At 45.5% G+C, this 18,396-nt stretch overlaps 1 protein-coding gene across 11 annotated transcripts in view; it reads left to right on the top strand.

The window, feature by feature from the left end:
• Positions 1–4,955: 4,955 nt before the first annotated feature.
• COL16A1 (collagen type XVI alpha 1 chain) overlaps positions 4,956–18,396 on the top strand; it is an 80,785-nt gene continuing 67,344 nt past the window's right edge. For 6 of the 11 annotated variants that reach the window (XM_075604636.1, XM_075604635.1, XM_075604633.1 and 3 more), the window contains exons 1-4: positions 4,956–5,114; positions 8,000–8,121; positions 9,507–9,572; positions 16,588–16,705. In XM_075604636.1, the coding sequence (XP_075460751.1) occupies positions 8,037–8,121; positions 9,507–9,572; positions 16,588–16,705 (269 nt within the window). In that variant the 5' untranslated portion in view covers positions 4,956–5,114; positions 8,000–8,036. The other 5 variants (XM_075604637.1, XM_075604638.1, XM_075604640.1 and 2 more) reach the window with 4 other exon arrangements.

Below are 18,396 nucleotides of genomic sequence, written 5' to 3'. Positions count from 1 at the left end.
CTTTGTCTGTTGGTAGGGAAGTGACGTAGGCTACCTTGGATCGATGGGTGCAGAACATGGACATCGAACTGAATCGAACACTGGTTCAGAAATCCTTTACAAGTCATAGGGTCCCCTCCATAACGTAGAGGCGTCGGGATCCATGGTTCCCTGGGCATATGGGAAGATGGAGCTGGCGCTGGAGACGCTGCCAGCAATGGCGGTGCAGGGGTAGAACCCACCTAGAGTGTATCTAGCCAGGTGAAAATGTCCTGAAGCCGGCTAGAAATTAGTGCCACCTGTGGGTTTTGCTGGGCGAGGCATGTCTCATGATGTTCAAGCAGTTCCTTACACTCACTCACTAGAAGGGAATCTCACTCATTGGAAGGCAGTCTCACTCAGGGCCGCCGACACGGGGGGAGAGCCGGGACAAGTGTCCCGGTGGCAAAGGGGGCCCAGCCGGCCCCGAATCCCCATAGCTGTGGACCTCCCTCAGTGACACTGTCCCACATGGAGCCTCTAACGTCAACGCGCGCTGGGCCCCTCTGTCGTCGACGGACGTCGGGCCCAGCTTCTGGCGCGCACCGGCATGAGAGAGACCCGGCACACGCCAGCTTCACAGACCCGACATGGGACAGTGTCAGTGAGGGAGGGGCCCGGCGGTAACAAGCGACCTGGAGTGGGATAGTGATTGAGGGAGAGAGGTAGGCCACACAGCATGGGAGAGGGGGAAGCCTGGCAAGAGGTTGCAGTAGCTATGGGAGAGCTGGGGCAGCAGAGACCTGAGATCATCCTTAAGGTAGGTAAGTCTGTATTTTGTATTTATTTGGGGGGTATTTAAAAAAATGTATTAGGGAGGGGGGTTGTATGTATTTGGAGAGTGTGGGGGGGCTGTATGTATTTAGGGGGGAGGGGTTGTATATATTTGGGGTGCGTTTTTTTTGTATGTATTTGGGGGTGAGGATTCTTTGAATGTATTTGGGGGTTTGTATGTATTTAGGTGGGGGGTTGTATGTATTTAGGGGGTGGGGTGTTGTATGTATTTGGGGGGTGAGGTACTTTTTTGTATGTATTTGGGGGTGGGGTTTTTGTATGTATTTGGGGGTGGGGTTGTATTTGGGGGTTTTGGGGTTTTATTTGGGGGTAGGGGGCTTTTTTTTGTATGTATTTGGAGGTGGGGGGGGGTTGTATGTATTTAGGGGGTGGGTTTTTTTTGCATGTATTTTGTAGGGGTTTATGTATTTGCGGTGTGGGGGTTTGTATGTATTTGGAGGTGGGGGGTTTGTATGTATTTGGAGGGCGCTCAAGAGGTGTGAAATGGAGGGCCTGCAAGACAGGGAACACGGGGGCGGTCTTAACTCTAGTTATGGCCCTCGGGAAATTTGTCTGCAGTCCTGGTGTCACTCACTAGGAGGGAATGTCACTCATTGGAAGGTAGTCTCACTCAGTAGGTGGGAATCTCACTAATTGGAAGGCAATCTTACTCACAAGGAAGATTTATCACTCATTGGAGGGCAGTCTTACTATAAAGAAATCTTATTGGAGGGCAATCTTACTCACTAGGAAGGAATCTCACTCATTGTAGGGTAGTCTTACTCACCAGAAGGGAATATCGCTCATTGGCGGGCAGACTCGCTCACTAGGAAGGAATCTCAGTCACTGGAGGGCAGGCCCACAAATCTTTTGAATCATTGGTCCCATAGGCTTCAGGGCACTCTCACTCTTATATGACAGGATATTTCCACTAGTATAAGCCTTTATACTCCCCAAATCCCAGCACTCCCCCTCCTTGCACTTTGGCAGCTGTATACACATGTACTGTATACGTTTGTATGGTGTTTGCATCTAACTTGGCCACAGGGTGACGTGTTCACGCATCCTCCTGGCCTGCATGTACTGTTGGAGAATTACTTCCATCCCTGGCCTATGTCTTGTTCTCTGATCTCACTACACTGGAGAAGTTACAGTTGAGTCAGCACATGGGGAGAGGCGGCTTTTCTCTGAGCCTGATTGATAGGAGTGTGTTTGTCACTGCCTGCTGTATTTTTATTCTTCAATATCTACAAATAACATCCAAAATAAACACAACACACACACAAGGAAAGTGTTTTTTTTTCCCCAAGCTCCTTTGTTAACTCCGTTGCGGAGCAATGCATTGCTGGCCCCTCTTGAAGTGAAGGGGTTAAATTGCATGTATGCTAGCACAGTAAATATTGAGACTGGCTTCCAATAAGTAAGACTTGCTCCAAAGTAAATTGACCCTTCGTGGTGCTATGCTGGAAGTCCAGTTTTGCCGTACAGTCGATGCTAAAATAGGTGCGATTAACTTACATCTCAGCATCAATATATCAAGGTTTTCTACAATTTTTCTCTTTCGCCGTCCACTTGTGTTTTGAGGAGTGGAACAATTAAGAGGGTTTGGGGAGGAGTCACGGGGCATACATAATATAATGTATTACATTTAGCATCTAGCATTTTTTTTTCTGAGCAATAATCCCTGAAGAATTTGGCATTAAACGGGAAAGTATCACCCAGCCGAGGTACTGATGGACAATATTTTGTGGGGATTTTTTTTTTTAAATTAGGTTTTTATTTTAATACTAACATGTATGTTTAACATTACCAGTTGTTACTACTTCAAATGTCTGGAAATTCCTAGACTCTTAGCGCCCAGAACTCAGACCAATCAGAAATCTTGGTGTATAAATATTCTAACATTTTAGCCTACATTCTGCAGTAGCATAATATTTTCCCCCCTTCTGTGCAAATCTGAGTTGTTAGGTTCTATGCCAAAGGAATGTTTGCTGACTCACTCCACTACTTTATCTGCTCATGGTTACATCGAATGTCAGAAACTGATTATTTTGCCTGGTGCAAATCCATTATCCAGGGAGGATTATACCACTGCATACCTGGTGCATTTTTATTGCCGAAATAATTTAGAAAATATCCATTTAGAGCTGGGGTGGAAAAATCCCGGGCGCCTAAATATTCCCTCCTGGCACCCGAGTTGAGGTTGTGACTGACCTGTCAGTCAACATCGCGTCCAGAAACAGATTTTAGCAGGATAGGTTGTGCTGTTGCCGGTAGCAGCAGTGAATGATAGGCAGTGCCGGATTTATGCATAAGATAACTACAGTAAAGTAGAGTTTAGGGCCTCACAATATGAGGGTCCTCAAAAAATGTATGCTTTTCAAGTTTTAAAATATGATGATAAATAAAGAAGATATGGGGAAAAGAAGATTCTCTATAAATATGGATATTTTCAGTCAAATATGACCCTAAGCATCCTGTGCATCCAAAAATTACAACACTTACAACGCATAGGCTGCTACAAATTTGGGCTGGCTCCTACATTTTTTATATTTTTGTCCACCCCTGATTTAGAGAGATGCAGAATCTGATACTTTCCAGTATATTTGCAGCAGGTACCATTTTAGGTTCAGATTAAAGCAGCAACCCATATTGATCTTCATTTTGTTTACATATTGCATACTTCAGCGATCTCTTGTTGCCCTTTCCAATGCTTTTTTTTGTTGTGAAGCACTAAGTACACTTTTGGTCCCAGGCCACAGGGCACCGCATGGCCGTCCAGTCACCGGTGCAACAGTACTACTATAGTACTAAATAGGAAGAGTCCCTATCTGTGGCCTTGTGGCCTTCCATGCAACACTCCGCTGGGGTGGCTCAGGGCCTAGCTGGGGCCTACGGGGGAAGGTCAAGGCCTAGCCCAGGAAGCTACTGTTCCCTGGACACAACCTGTCTCCTCGGTGACTCCGTCAGAACTGACTCACGGGCTTTCCGTGCTCGGAGGATATCCTGTCTCTCCCTCATGCGCGAATCCTATTGGCTGTAGCATCCCATGTGACAGTCCCTCCCTCTAAAGATTCTGGGACATGTAGACCCGCGCTACATGTACGGCGCTAACCTAAGATGGCCGCGCACTCCTCCCACTGCGCATGAACACCTCGCGCACTTCGCATGCGCAACTTCTAAAATGGCCGCCCCTCACTTCCCCCTCGCACGGAGCATCAGGGAACTACTGGCCAACTCCCCCCGCACTGGAGGCAGGGTAGGGGGACTCGGCTACACATACATACGCACTGGGGGGCAAGATACTAACATTATGTGAGTTCAACTCAAATAGGTTTCTGGGGGATTACTGCTTTAACACAGCAATGGACATTATTGGAGTTTGAAACACCCTTCCATGTGTAATATTGTGTTGCACACAGGTGGTAGGTTGAAACCCCCCAGGGTCCTCAGAGTTGTGTCATCACTGGGAGCTTCTGGGCTAGCCCACCTTATGCAATGGAATGTCTGCATTGTATTAGCTGCAGGCCTGGCTGACCCCTTGGGCTGATCCTCTAGTGAGTGAGCAGCTACAATGTCCCCCTATGAGATGGAGCGGTTACAGAATGGGAAATTGGAGGTGCTGTTGTGCCCTTTTTTTTCAGCCTGCACATGACATTTATTAAACCACAGGCATTTCCTGCAAGTTTGTAGAGGTGGCGTTATTCTGCAGGCTGAGCCCAGGCAAAACCAGAGTTGACGTTACCATTGTGTCTACCAGGGAGAGAGGCGAATCCCTAGTGTACACAGCAGTGCAAGGCACATGAATCTCTGGCCACAAGAGCTTACAATCTATCTACTCGTAACGCAGGCACAGAAAGACTTGCCCAAAATCCAACAGGGTTGGATCTAGGTATTTAACAAACTAACGTGACCTATTGGAAGAAGAAAAACAATAAATAAGGACACCCCACGCCATAAAAACAATGAGACTGAGATAGAGTTATTTGTGTGCTCCTCAGAAAGAGAAAACCCGTGATAGAGAAAATAAGGGGGGAGGTGTGAGCAGACAGGGAAAAGTGAAGGGATAGGAGATAAATGAGTATACAGAGAAGCAGAGATTGAGAGATAGTGAGTGGAGGAGGAGGGGGCTGAGTGTGGAAAAGTGGGGAGGAAAAAATAAGTTTCAGAAAGAGGAGGAGGAGACAGGAGGGGAAGGGAAGACTGAGCCTCAGAGGGAGATTTCAGCACAAAAAAAAAAAAAAAAGAATCTCTCCGCTTCAAGGTTCTTTACAGCATGGATTCAAGATCCCGTCTCTGAGGAAGGTCAGCCCTGCAGAACGGTGAGTCTGGGTGATGCCTGCCGGGGGAAAATCAGAGAGCACTGTCCACATTTACAACGCTTGGAAGGATCTGCTGTTCTGAATAGGATGATTAATCACAAGAACCTGGGTATAGGGGGGCACCCTCTGCTCACTGCTGCTTTGCCTCTCTGGCTCTCGTTGTGGCATCAGGCGCTGTGCCAAGGGATTCACTATCAGGGCATGAGGACCATGCCCACTTTAGAAACGATGCTGGTTACTTTAGCCCCCCCCCCCCCCCACTTTATCACCACCCCTACTTTGCACTGATATTGCTAATACACTTACACATACACCTACATTGCCTGCAAGTGTGTTGCTGCACACATTTGATTGTAAGCTCTGTGGGGCATATTTTTAAGTGTATCAACAGTTACTTTAATGACTGGCCCTATTTTGCACCATCCCCCTGTATTTTATATTGTTTGTATATTCACACTGTAACTAACCCAAATAGCATCTTTAGATGGGTAGCACTGAGCAGCGCTTGGCTGCAAAACCAAACACAAAATGTTTTTATAACATCATTATTGTCTTTTTTTTTGCACACAATAAGGTTTTTGCTCTTCGGTTTTCGTCTGCAAAATTCCACAGAGAAACAATGAAATACATTAGAAAATAGACATTGAAATTCGATCATTTCCCCCCACCCCCAAAAATATCCCTACCCCGTTCCACTTTGAAGCTTTTCTTATGGAAACATTCTCTGTTAGAATAATTATATTACATCACTGCTGCCAACTCTGCAAAATTCAGGAAACCGCCTTAAAAACAAATGCAGTTTGTTTGAGCACTTTTACTTCATCCTGAATTTAATGGGGGGGTGGGGTGGGGGGGCAAAAACATTGACAAAGGGTGAGGGGGGGGCAATTGCAATACGTGAGCGAGCATAGGCTACAGTGTCAGAGAAGGGATGTCGTGCTGTATTGTAGTCAAACCCTTAAGTGCCCAAGTTCCTAACACAAAGCAGGACCCATTTGCCACTAGATGGGTTTAAATGGCCCTGTTATACTAAGCCAGTGGTGTTTTTGTAAGGAAAAAAGTGCTGGAACACTAATGAAAGAAAAAAATATATATTGAAACAACAATAAAGTATCCAACTTTAAATAAAGAAACGTGACTGAGGAAGCATTCAACCCACTCACAGATATCACCCTAGCTCCATTCCTAATTATTATATAGAGTTTCTTTCTGATCACAAAATAACAGCACCAGAACTCAAAAACAAAGTGCTGTAATCAGTTGCCCATGGTCCCCCATAAAAATAACCAAGTACAATGCTAATTTTAGAATGGCTGCCCCTAAAACGATGGCAGCTGTGTATCACAAACTCTGATACAGATGTTAGCACAAGAGTATGTATAGAGCACAGCTAGACAGAGTAGAATTCTGTGGATGGTGAATACAAGAAAGTATTCATTTGCTGTAAAGCTCTGCAGGTTTGTCTGGGAAAGAAGGGTTTGGTATTACCAAAACCCACGAACTCAAAGCGCGTCACAATTACAGTATAGTGCGCAGTACATAGGAATTGTACAGACACAGCCCCTGCCCAGCTGAGCTTACAATCTATGTTTTCCTTGGATGAGCCACAGGGAGATAAAGTGATTTTCCCAAGGTCCCAATTAGCCGACATCGGGATTTGAACCAGGTTCCCCTGATTCAAACTCAGTGTCATTGTTTTCAATGCCTCTGCAGACAGTGTGGGGTTATGCACAGTGGGGTCAAACGCCCTGGGCACAGGGTCTGTGTACAGGTAAAGGTGTGCACCTGGGGAACATAACATGTATGTACCTGCCTGTCACTTATGAGATGGTGGAGAGGGCCTGCTAAGGCAGGCTCAGATCCCAGTGTCATGGAAACCTATCCTGTTAACACCTTCACTGCTAAAGTAATAACATGGTCAATTAACCACCTCACTATCAGCATAATACCCTTCTCTATTAGCCCTTTCATTGTCAAGGAGTAATATCCTGCTTTGATACCTCCCCCCACTTTTAACTACAAGAAATACCCTACTCGGTTGCTCCTTTGGGATGTTCTCCCATGAATCCTCTCTCTCCCAGACACAAAAAAAAATCACCCAATGAAGCAGCACACCACCACAAAGACTGTAAAGGCTAAAGAATATAAAATAGGAAATTTACTTAAGCCATATAAATGGAGGTTAACATACCTCCAACGCGTTTCGCACCTAACAGGCTGCTTTATCAAGGAGTAATGTATGATATCTCATGTAAACATTTAAAATAGCTCCTTCATGGAGCTGCATGCTGCAGCCCGGCAAATGGTGGAGTGCGTCCAATGACATCACAACGGTGACATCATCACGCAAAGTGCCAAGACATACAGTGCCATTTCCCTGGCAACCACACTAATAACAAAACTTTCTACGTTGCACCAAAAACAAATAATATATCGAAAACAGAATCACCTACAGTACCTTATCTACATTCATATTCTAAAAAGAGGGGTATTGGACAGACAGCAGGACAAACCACCTGCCTAATTAACCCAGAGCGAGAGAGGCATGTGTGGTGACGTTCATGAATGTAGAAGAGTGCACAGGATCTGGGTACACGGCCTGGTGAAGGAATGCACACGAGGAGCTGGAATCAAAGAGCATAGGGAAGGAGAAACAGATACCTGAGCAGGGAAAGATTTGGGTTCTTCAGAGTTCATACACAAGGGCTTCATGATCCTCTTTTCAAAGTAATAAACCACTCAGGAATTTGATGACCACTTAATCCATCAATCCATTGTTATTTGTAGTCTCTGAAATAGATTTGCCAGCTACCTTAATCCTATGCAAGATGTTTCTTTGAGTAGGATGAGGCTACACTTGTTACAGTCGTTTGTTGCCTTCTCAGGACACTTAGAAGTCACACAAGGTCACCATCCGGCACCATGTGGATTCTCTGGGGATCTGTGCTGTGCCTGCTCAAGTGCTTTGGTTTCAGCAATGGAGGAATCTTGCACACATTACACACAGGTAACACCCAACCTCCTCTCCTCTTCCACCCTCTCCCTTTCTCTCCTCACTTTGGAGACTACCGTATGTATCAAGCTCCTGCACAGTGAGTCTAGCCACACATTAATGCATAATGTTCCTTATTTTCCCCCTGCGGCAGCATTAAATGTAAGAATCTCGTCTCTCCGGTTAATCCCCTTTGATGTAGATCAGTTCACTGAAGAGGTTTAGCCACCTCAAACCTTGGCAGAATTTTTTGCCGCCTATTAAATGGAGAAAATGGCACTTGGTGCAAAATATGATACATCATTTTATATTATGAGTGCCCTGAAACTCCTTCCTAACTCATATTGCTGTCCATAAACCCAAATAATATGAGAAGTGTAACATAGGGGCAAAGTAGTTTGATATACTGAGACAGATGTTTAAAATGCGTATCTTTGTGTCTTCTTACCTTATAATCTCAGTCTCCTTTGCTGTCTCTTTCCACAGTATGTTAATATTTGTATAAAGCCCAAGAAACCTATTAATTGTTCTCATGTATTTAAAATGTGGCAAAATATTCCACAGCTCAGTACTATGGGGGTGTTAAGACAATTGAATTACAACAATACAATACACTGGTGCAGTAGGTAAGGAGGGCCCTGTTTCGAGGAGTTTACAATCTAAAAGGAAGAGGAGACTGGACACACAAGAGATCGTTTGATACTTAGGGGCTTATTCCATAAAGTGTGATAGTGCTGATTCAAGTTATTGGTGAGAGTTGCCGTGTGCTAGTGCCACATCAGCACTGTTGTGCTTAATTGAACAAGCACCTTAGCTCAGTTAATGCATGTTCAGATTTGAAGTCTTTATTGACACAAAAGGGGGAGAAAGAATTATAGCAAGAGAGACGTACACGTTGCTAAATTTCTTTGTAAGAAAGGTGACAAGTAACTTCACTAACTCATTACTCCATGTATCCACTCCCTGTATCTGTCACCCACACAAATACCTGACCAACATAAAGTGCATCAACATTGACACAAAAAAGATTCATGTTCCTCCTGACTGATTGTCCATTCAATGGTAAAGTTCCAGTTTTGAGAACTTCGCACAAACGGGTCATGTACAGATACTAGAAAGTGCCACAGTTGGTTGATATTTTGGTGACATTTTCAAAACGCTGTTTTGCCAGTAAGATCTACTAAAGGTAAACGTGTTTGTGACTTTACTTTGATCTACATCTTAATTGCTGGCTCTGTGGAAGGATTTCTGCTCCATGCTAAGCAGTCAGAAACACTTTCCCGAGGTTCCACCACCCTATTTATCCAACGCATTGCAGAGTCATCCATAAGTAGACCAATAGGTTATTGGTGCCCCAAGGGGCCAAATATCTTTCTGATAAAAAATCATTTGTTTGGCAGGGGATTTATGTCCGAGTTTACAGCATGAAGGACTGAGCGCGGCAGAGGGAAACATGAACAGCACAGGTAAGTGTCTGTAATGTCAAAAACACTGCATCCGATCATTATTCCTATGTATCTGTGGGAATATCAGCAATATTGTAGTTCATAGTGCACCAAGTACAACAACAACAAAAAGGTGCTGGAAAAAGCGCTTAAGCTTAGTAGACAATAAAACAATACTGTGAAATGTACTCTAATAATTCAAGAGTGCAAAGTAAACTCATATAAATGAGCCAAGGCTGCCCGGAAACACTAACCGAACCAAAACAGGGAAAACAATTCAGAAAACAGATACAAACCAGCACCTTAAAGATACAGTCCAAGTAAATGTCCAAATGCACTAGTAAGTAGATGGCATATAGTTCTTATAGGATGATTCAATCATATACACCTGGACTGGCTTGCAGACTTCGTGGCTGGCGTCACGTGATATGTGAAATAACACAGCTGTCAAGCCCCCGAGGAAGTGAAGAAACATAACGCGTAGGGTCAGAGGTGAATGCGATCTTGGAGAGGAGTGTGTACAGTGTTCCAAGCGTGGGGCATCTTTCCAGCCAAATTTGCAAACAGCAGCTTTCCCCCGGCGAGCACATCAAGTGTTTAAAAATTACAACGGAGTGCGCCGGTGATATTGGGAAGTTCTGCAGACCACCACCCCGGATGACTGAGGAGAGAGAAGGATCTGTTTTGCCACAGTTGGACTCTCATGCTTGAAACAAACTGCTGTGTTATTTCACATATCACGTGACGCCATCCACGACGTCTGCAAGCCAGTCCAGGTGTATATGATTGGATCATCCTACAAGGACTAGATGCCACCTACTTATTAGTGCATTTGGACATTTCCTTGGACTGTATCTTTAAGGCGCCGGTTTGTATCTGTTTTCTTCATAGTGCACCAAGTGCTACTTGTCAGGATTTTTTCTGTCATTTTCTATCTCTTTTTTTAACCATTTCAGAGACTTATTCCCTATTTTTTATTTTGTAAAGCTGGTTCCACGACAAATCATTTTCCACCTCTATATTTCTGCATTTCATCTTTTTGCAAATGCTCTGTGGGAGTCTGAGCAGTTTATTTATAGGCGCCCGGGAGGGAGCACATTGTGATCTACAGTATGTGTCAACACAAAGGAACGTTTTCTATGCTACATGACAATATATATTTTTATTTTCTGCTTGCGGCTTCATCAAATTTGAGAAGCTTTTAATGACGTTTCCTGCGCCTGCCGTAGATCAGTAGCTAGAGAACTTTATGCCACATGGCAGAGTTTGTGATGCTGAAAGAGGTAATAAGATGCAGAATTCTATGTGTGCACCTATAACCACCAATTTATATGCCCCAAACTGACAGAAGCAACACAATATACAGGCATAACCCGCATTAGCGTACGCAATGGGACCGGAGCATGTATGTAAAGCGAAAATGTACTTAAAGTGAAGCACTCCCTTTTCCCACTTATCTATGCATGTACTGTACTGCAATCGTCGTATACGTGCATAACTGATGGAAATAACGCATGTGTAACAGGCTCTTTAGTCTCCCCGCTTGTGCACAGCTTCGGTACAGGTAGGGAGCCGGTATTGATGTTCGGGACGTGCTGACAGGCGCATGCGTGAGCTGCCGTTTGCCTATTGGGCGATATGTCCTTACTCGCGAATGTACTTAAAGTGAGTGTCCTTAAACTGGGGTATGCCTGTATGTGTAAAGTACTTTGATACGTAGACCAAGCGATGCAGGATGGAAATACTCCTCTTAGCAAACAGGTTTCCAAACTTTTTAAACTGGGCCACCAGAACATTTGCTTTGCCTCTTCTGTCTCGCTGTCTTTATGACACACGGTGTCCTCCTTTGTCTTTGTCACTTACTGTTCCTCTCAGTCTGTATGCCCCTTTTACCACTCTGAGACCCTCTTTTCAGTCTCCTGGGCTCCAATGGGGGGGATTGTGAGGGGGTTACTGACACCCAGTTTGAGAAACACTACCTTACGATGTCATTTATCAAAGTTTTTCTGGCAGCAAAAAAAGAAAATCCGTTTATCAATAAAAAAAATACTTGTTGCTTCTACTTGATGGGTTTTTTTTGGGGGCCAGAATTTGTTGCTGTTTGTTTCAATACTTCCCCCACTAGTTTCATAAATAGAAAACCCTGAATAAATAGATGCAAATGAAAAAAGGAAATAGGGGCGCTCTAAGGGCATATTGTAGAAGTTCCGAGTTTGTCATGGGTTTGACATGGTCATAATTAGCGGTTTAACACCAACCAAAAAGTTTAATTCTATATTACAAATTTAATAGTTTAAACAACGTTTATAAAAAGTAACAAACTGCACCATTAAACAATAGAGAGACAGACAGAGACCCAGACCTAATTGTGGTGAGTCTCCCGTTTTATATATATCCCCTCAAACCTCCCTCCAAATAACACAGGGAGAGACACCTGTGCTCAAAACGAGCACACCTGAAGGTACCTGGGAGATATTGTAATGAGATGAAAAGTATATATAATACTAAATATTACTGTATATAGTTATATTATATATTATAGTCACGCCACCTTCTTCATGAAATATTTCTGTAAGCCCAATTCTGACAAGTTTTAAGGCCCCTTGTGATGAAGGGGTACTGGTGTCAGGCTCAACAGGATCAGAACCCACAAACTCTTCTATTCTGGGTAGCAACTCTAGCATGGAACTAAACCAGATGCTGAGAAGCTCCACTGTCATATCTCTCAGGTGTACTCCTTTTTGTGCACATGGCACATTGAACTGACAACCAGGAAGTGGAAGTGGTCTGCTTGTAAAGCGTTATGGGGCTGTGAGCAGTAGAGCTCAAAAGTATGCTGTGACAGTCAGGGCCGCCAACAGGGGGGACTGCCGGGGTGGCTTCCGGGCCCCCGTGAGTCAAGAAAAAAAAAGTAAAACAAACAAAAATGCTGGCGATCCCCGTGCGTATGCGCAGAGCCGAGCACGGCCGCCAACCCAGCTTCCCCCGCACCACCAGCCTAATGCCCCGAGCAGCAGGCGTGGGGACCAGGGGCCGTGGGGAAAATGCTCCTGCCAGTCTCGCCCCCCTCCCTCAGCCTACCTCCCGCGTACCCCCCAGCCTACTTCCCACGCCCCCCCAGCCTACTTCCCACGCCCCCCTAGCCTACCTCCTGCACCCCACCCAGCCTACATCCTATGTCCCCCAACCCCGCTGTGCCCACCCCCCCAAGCCAACCTCCTGCCCCGGGCAGCAGCCGCGGGGATCGGGGGCAGGAGGGGAAGCATCTCGTGGGCCGAAGCATCATCACCCAGTCAAGGTCAGTCACCCACCCAGGCAATCAAGCAGTCACTCACTCACACACCCACCCAGGCAGTCACTCAGTCACCCACCCAGGCAGTCACACCCACCCAGGTAGTCAGTCGGCCACCCACCCACCCTGGCAATCAGTCACCCACCCACCCTGGCAGTCAGTCAACAACCCACCCAGGCAGTCAGTCACCCACCCACCCAGTCACCCACCCAGGCAGTCACCCTCCCACCCAGGCAGTCAGTCAGTCAAAGGTCAGACAGACAGTCATCCACCCACCCAGGTATTCAGTCACCCACCCACCCAGGCAGTCAGTCACCCACCCAGGCAGTCAGTCACCCACGCAGGCATTCAGTCACCCACCCAGGCAGTCAGTCAACCACCCAGGCAGGCAGGCAGTCACCCACCCAGGCAGGCAAGCAGTCACCCACCCAGACAGTCACCCACCCAGGCAGACAGTCACCCACCCAGGCAGTCAGTCAGTCACCCACCCAGACTGTCACCCACCCAGGCAGTCAGTCACCCACCCAGGCAGTCAGTCACCCACCCACCCAGGCAGTTAGTCACCCTCCCACCCACCCTGGGAGTCAGTCAAAGGCAGTCAGTCACCCACCCACCCATACTTAACCCGCCCCCCCAGGCCCATACCTAACCCCCCCTCCCAGCTCATACTTACCCCCCCCCCCCCTCCCCCAGGCCCATACTGAATCCCCCCCAGGCCTTTTGTCACATTGGATGTAGCATTGGGTATCTTTGTCTTTTGTTGAAAATATAAAAAGAAACAGATTGCATTGTAATGTTTTTTTCTGTATTACAATAAGATGGGTTTTTTTTTACATATATTTGTTTTTTTACGTATATTTGTTTTTTTTTATATATATATGTATTTGTGGTTTTCTATAGGTATTTTGGGGTTTCTATGTATTTGGGTGGGGTTTTCTATGCATTTGGCTGGGTTTTATATTCATTTGGGGGGATTTTATATGCATTTGGCTGGGTTTTATATGCATCTGGGGCCAAAGTTGGGGTATCTGGCCTAATCTAGGATGCCACCTGCACCCAGACACTACCTTACCCCTCTGAGTCCCTTCTCCAACTAGCGTGGTCCCAGGCGCGCCAAAAGTATCAATCTTGTACTGCCGAGATTCTCCTAGCCCTATTGGCTGCCTGGCAACATGTGTTGCTGCAATGACTGGTGCTGCTGGGACTTGTAGTTCTCCTGCGGAGCTTATTGGAATGGCCGCCGCAACTACTGCCTTAATGTGCATGCGCGGGGTGTGCCAACATGCCCGCCGCAACTTGTGAGCCCACTGCACATGCGCGAGTGCTTCTGCGCATGCACGGCTAATTCTAATACGGTGGCGTCCTGCTGAGGAGCTTCGGCGACCCGGTCGCCCCTCCAGCTGACCGCAACCCCTGGCACTGACTCGGTGCACCCGCGCACCTCCTCAGCCCCAGCGAAGGTAAAGTTGGGGGGCGGGGAATAAACGGGAGCAAGGGGGACCTGGCTACATATGTATTGAGATATATATATATATATATACACACACAAAAAGATAAGGTCCGCAGCACACTCAAAATGAAAAATTATTTAATCTTAGAAAATTATAAGGCAATCACAGAAACTCCAGAGCGACGTAAATTTCTGACCACAAGGTCTTTCTCAGCTCCTTGTGTGTATAAATATATATAGTTTTTTATATGTATATATATATATATATATATATATATATATAAAAATCACTTGTGAGCACAGTCACATGTCTTAGACAGGTCTGCAACCCTGCCTTTCACCATTATCACCTAGCATACAGTGCTTCCAGTGCAGCAAGGGATTCTGGGAAATGACATGCAATTTATCACCTTTTGCCCGAAATCCATTTTTACATGGAACCCTCAGCTGCCTGTAAGTCGTTTCACTGGCTTTGCATCTAATCCTATGCTGTGCTTAAAAGCTTTGTAAACAGCAGAACATTTGCTTATAAGGGTTCCATGTAAAAATGGATTTCGGGCAATAGGGGACACGTGTGCTCATTTGCATGTCATATCCCTTGCTGCAGTGGAAGCACTGTATGCTAGGTGATAATGGTGAAAGGCAGGGTTGCAGACCTGTCGTAAGACATGTGAATGTGCTCACAAGTGATATTCTTTATTGGCTATATGCTTACGGTGGAGGTTTTTTGTCACATTTTTCACCCACCATAATGTAAAATGTGTATGGTGTATATAGATATGCAGCCATGTCCCCTCTTACTTCCGGTGCCAGGGAGGGGGACCGCTGTGGTGTATGGGAGCGGCGGAGCTCCGCTGCGTATCTGGCAAGCGGGGGCCGCCATCTTGTAGTTGCGCGCATGTGCAAATGCAGTCGTGCGCATGCGCAGAGAGGCGAGAAGATGCGACGGCCATTTTAGGTTTGCGCATGCGCAGTGGAGTCTTTGCGCATGCGCATTCAACAGAGTTGCGGTAGCCATCTTAGGAGAGGCTTCGCGAGGGACTACATGTCCCAGGAGCCTGAAGGGCATGCATGTAGAATGTTGACACAGTTTGGCAGTTACTGGCAGTTGGAAGAAGGGGAGAACTGTTGAGGTAGTTTCCAGGCAGCAGTGCTCTCCTGAACTCGGACTATGTTTGTCCCTTAGGTCACAGCTATGTCCTAAGTCCCCTTTTAGATTGTGGCTGCTATAGGGAAGACCCCATACAAAGACGCTACCCTTTAGCATTATAGTGTCAGGTGTAGCACCAGGGAAGAGATGCCACGTGGTGAGCTGCAGCCATCACGTGGCTATCCCATTGGCATGGCAACACAGTGCCATTTGACGCCGTGCGGCCATATATAGAAGATATGAAGGGAAAAGATGCCGGGAGATGTTGGTAGACGCCGCCCGCCGCCCGGACAGCTGAGAGAATTAAGCACTGGCTTGGCGAAATTGTGAAATTTTAGTAACAGGTTCGCACGAATAGGTGCAAACTGGCTGAATCCCACCACAGATTTTGCCCCCTTTTTGCACACATCCTCCACTGGGAAATGGCTGGGAACCGGTCAGTAATACAGTAATACAGAATACAGTCCCTACGCATTTCACAGTGTCAAGACTGCGAAGGTACTGATACTGCGAAATGGGTAGGGACTATATTACTGACCGGTGCCTAGCAGTTTTCCAGCGGAGGTGAGTTTTATGTCGGATAAGTGCAAGAAGTAGGTGGAACCCCAACCAAAAGAGTCACACGCAGGAGATTCAAGTGCCAGTTGGGGTCCCCCACAGCAGGACCACTCGCTGGAACTCTGCATTAGTTTATGCCTGGATTGCCCTGGAGTAAGACTTACATAAATGTGAGTGCATCCAAATTTGTTTTATTATATAGTGAGCTTTTAATAAAACCTTTTTGTTATTATTGCACTTTAGGAGTCTTTGTTTACGCTCCTGTTTTTCTACTCTTTGATAAAGAGGCCCAGTCTTGTCAGCATCAAAATAGCCTTGACACGCAGACCCTACAGAGTGCATGGCCTGTTTGAGCGTGGGCAATGTGTGCAAAGCACACGCTGGATGTCAAAACTGGTGTAAACAAGTAACACAGCACCAGATTAACTCAAGAAAAGAAAAACAAATAAAAGGCGCTGGGATTTGATAAAACTGGTATTATTTCTTTGCTCAGTGTGGCAGATAGGAGACTTTGATGCCTGCCCCAAATCTGCTGTTTAACTGGAGCCGATACACTGTCTCTCTGTCTCTCTTCCTTCCCTACCAGGGTTCAATCTCATCCGGAGGTTTTCCCTCCAAAAGATGAGCTCGGTGAAGAAGATTCGAAATCCCAAGGGCCCGTTGATCATGAGGCTCGGAGGGGCCAGGCTGGTGGAACCAACTGCGTGAGTCCAAGAATGGAGAGGGCAACTCAGGTTTAGTGCTATCAATGCTAGACGGTCATCAAAGGGGTTACTAATAGTACACAGCACAGAGTGTGCACAATAGTGCAGAATTTGACACCCATAGTAAGTCCTTGCCCTGAAGACATTACAATCTATTTCCTCACATCCCATCCCTGCCACTCCTGGGTTTCCTGCCACCGTCTGTGATTGATATTTTTAAGGAGCACCCCCCGAGGGCAGCTATTTGAGCGTCTCGTAAACCCATTCTAATCCTGGAAAGTGAGCCCTAGGAGTAGTATGAATCTGGGCTCCTCTCCAACACATTACGCAATCGGCGCTACAAGGTTTTTATTTTTTTAAATTCTTGGCATTGCTCCCAGACGGGCCCGGACAGGAATGATGGGACATCTGAGAGGCCAGGTTTGTGAAATCACTGCCTGCTTTGCAGTGGGGTCTTTGCAGAGAACTGACTGTAGCACTTATATTATTGACCACAACCCGAATCTCGGTGCATGGACAGGCTTGCGGAACCAACACTGTCATCATGTTGTAATATCACTAGGTTTCCCTTAGCAGGCTGCTGGGGACATCACACACGGAGCACAGAGCATGTCATCATGAATAAAAGAAAATCAGAACTGTTTTAGCAGTTATTTTCAGAATGTACAGATGTCACAATTTTGCTCGGCTCAAGTTTCTTTCATTTGCCAATTGAATAATTCTTTCTGCATTAAATTCCAACTCACATGTATTTTAAGTCATAAAAAGCTAAGACAAAAATATTTAATATGTTATATATATTTATATCTATGTATGTGTATATATATATATCTATATATGTATGTATGTATGTATGTGTATGTGTATGTGTATATATAACATATACTAAAACAGGATACTCAATGATACAAAATAAATTCCATAGGACAGGCACTCACCAATCTGTAGAAGATGTATTATATTTCCTATCAACGTTTCAGCCCCCAGCAGAGCCTTTTTCAATGTTGATTGTAATATAATAAATCTTCTACAGTTTGGTCAGTGCCTGTCCCCTAGACTTTATTTACTATCTATGTATGAATTAATGTGTGTGTGTGTGTGTGTGTGTGTATATATATATATATACATATATATATACACACATACACATACAGTACATACACACACATTCATACACATCTATTCCTCCCGCTCTCCAAATACACACTAGGCATTGCTCAATAAGTGGAAATGTGAATGTAGTGAAGCTCCCAAAAGAGCCACACGATAGGGGAAAGATGGGGTACATGATGGGGTATCAGGCCAGGAGACCCATTTTCCATTCCTGGGATTTTACAAATTTCCTAAGAGGAAAAATAAAAGTGGCAGCAACGTTTCATCTTCCTGGAATCAAACCAGAGAATTTGGAGGACGCGTGAGATTTGCATTGGTTTTGGCAAAGCGGCTATAGAGGTTAATTCAGGACGTGGTGGGCGGGTGTTATATACTTTATTTTTTGCATTTATTTAGTGGGAAAGATACAGTAAGATAGATGTGCATCTCGTGTGACCAGGGCTACAGCTCAAAGATTGGGCTACAACCCAAATCAGCAGTTGTAGTTACGCTCTTATACAGGTGTAGCAGGGGTTATTGTACCCGCAGTCGCATAATAATGGGATATTCTGTGTTATCACTGTCATTAAATCCTATCT

This window comes from Ascaphus truei, chromosome 6 (assembly GCF_040206685.1).
Source record: "Ascaphus truei isolate aAscTru1 chromosome 6, aAscTru1.hap1, whole genome shotgun sequence".
NCBI lineage: Eukaryota > Metazoa > Chordata > Amphibia > Anura > Ascaphidae > Ascaphus > Ascaphus truei.
This window is presented reverse-complemented; position numbering and strand designations above follow the sequence as displayed.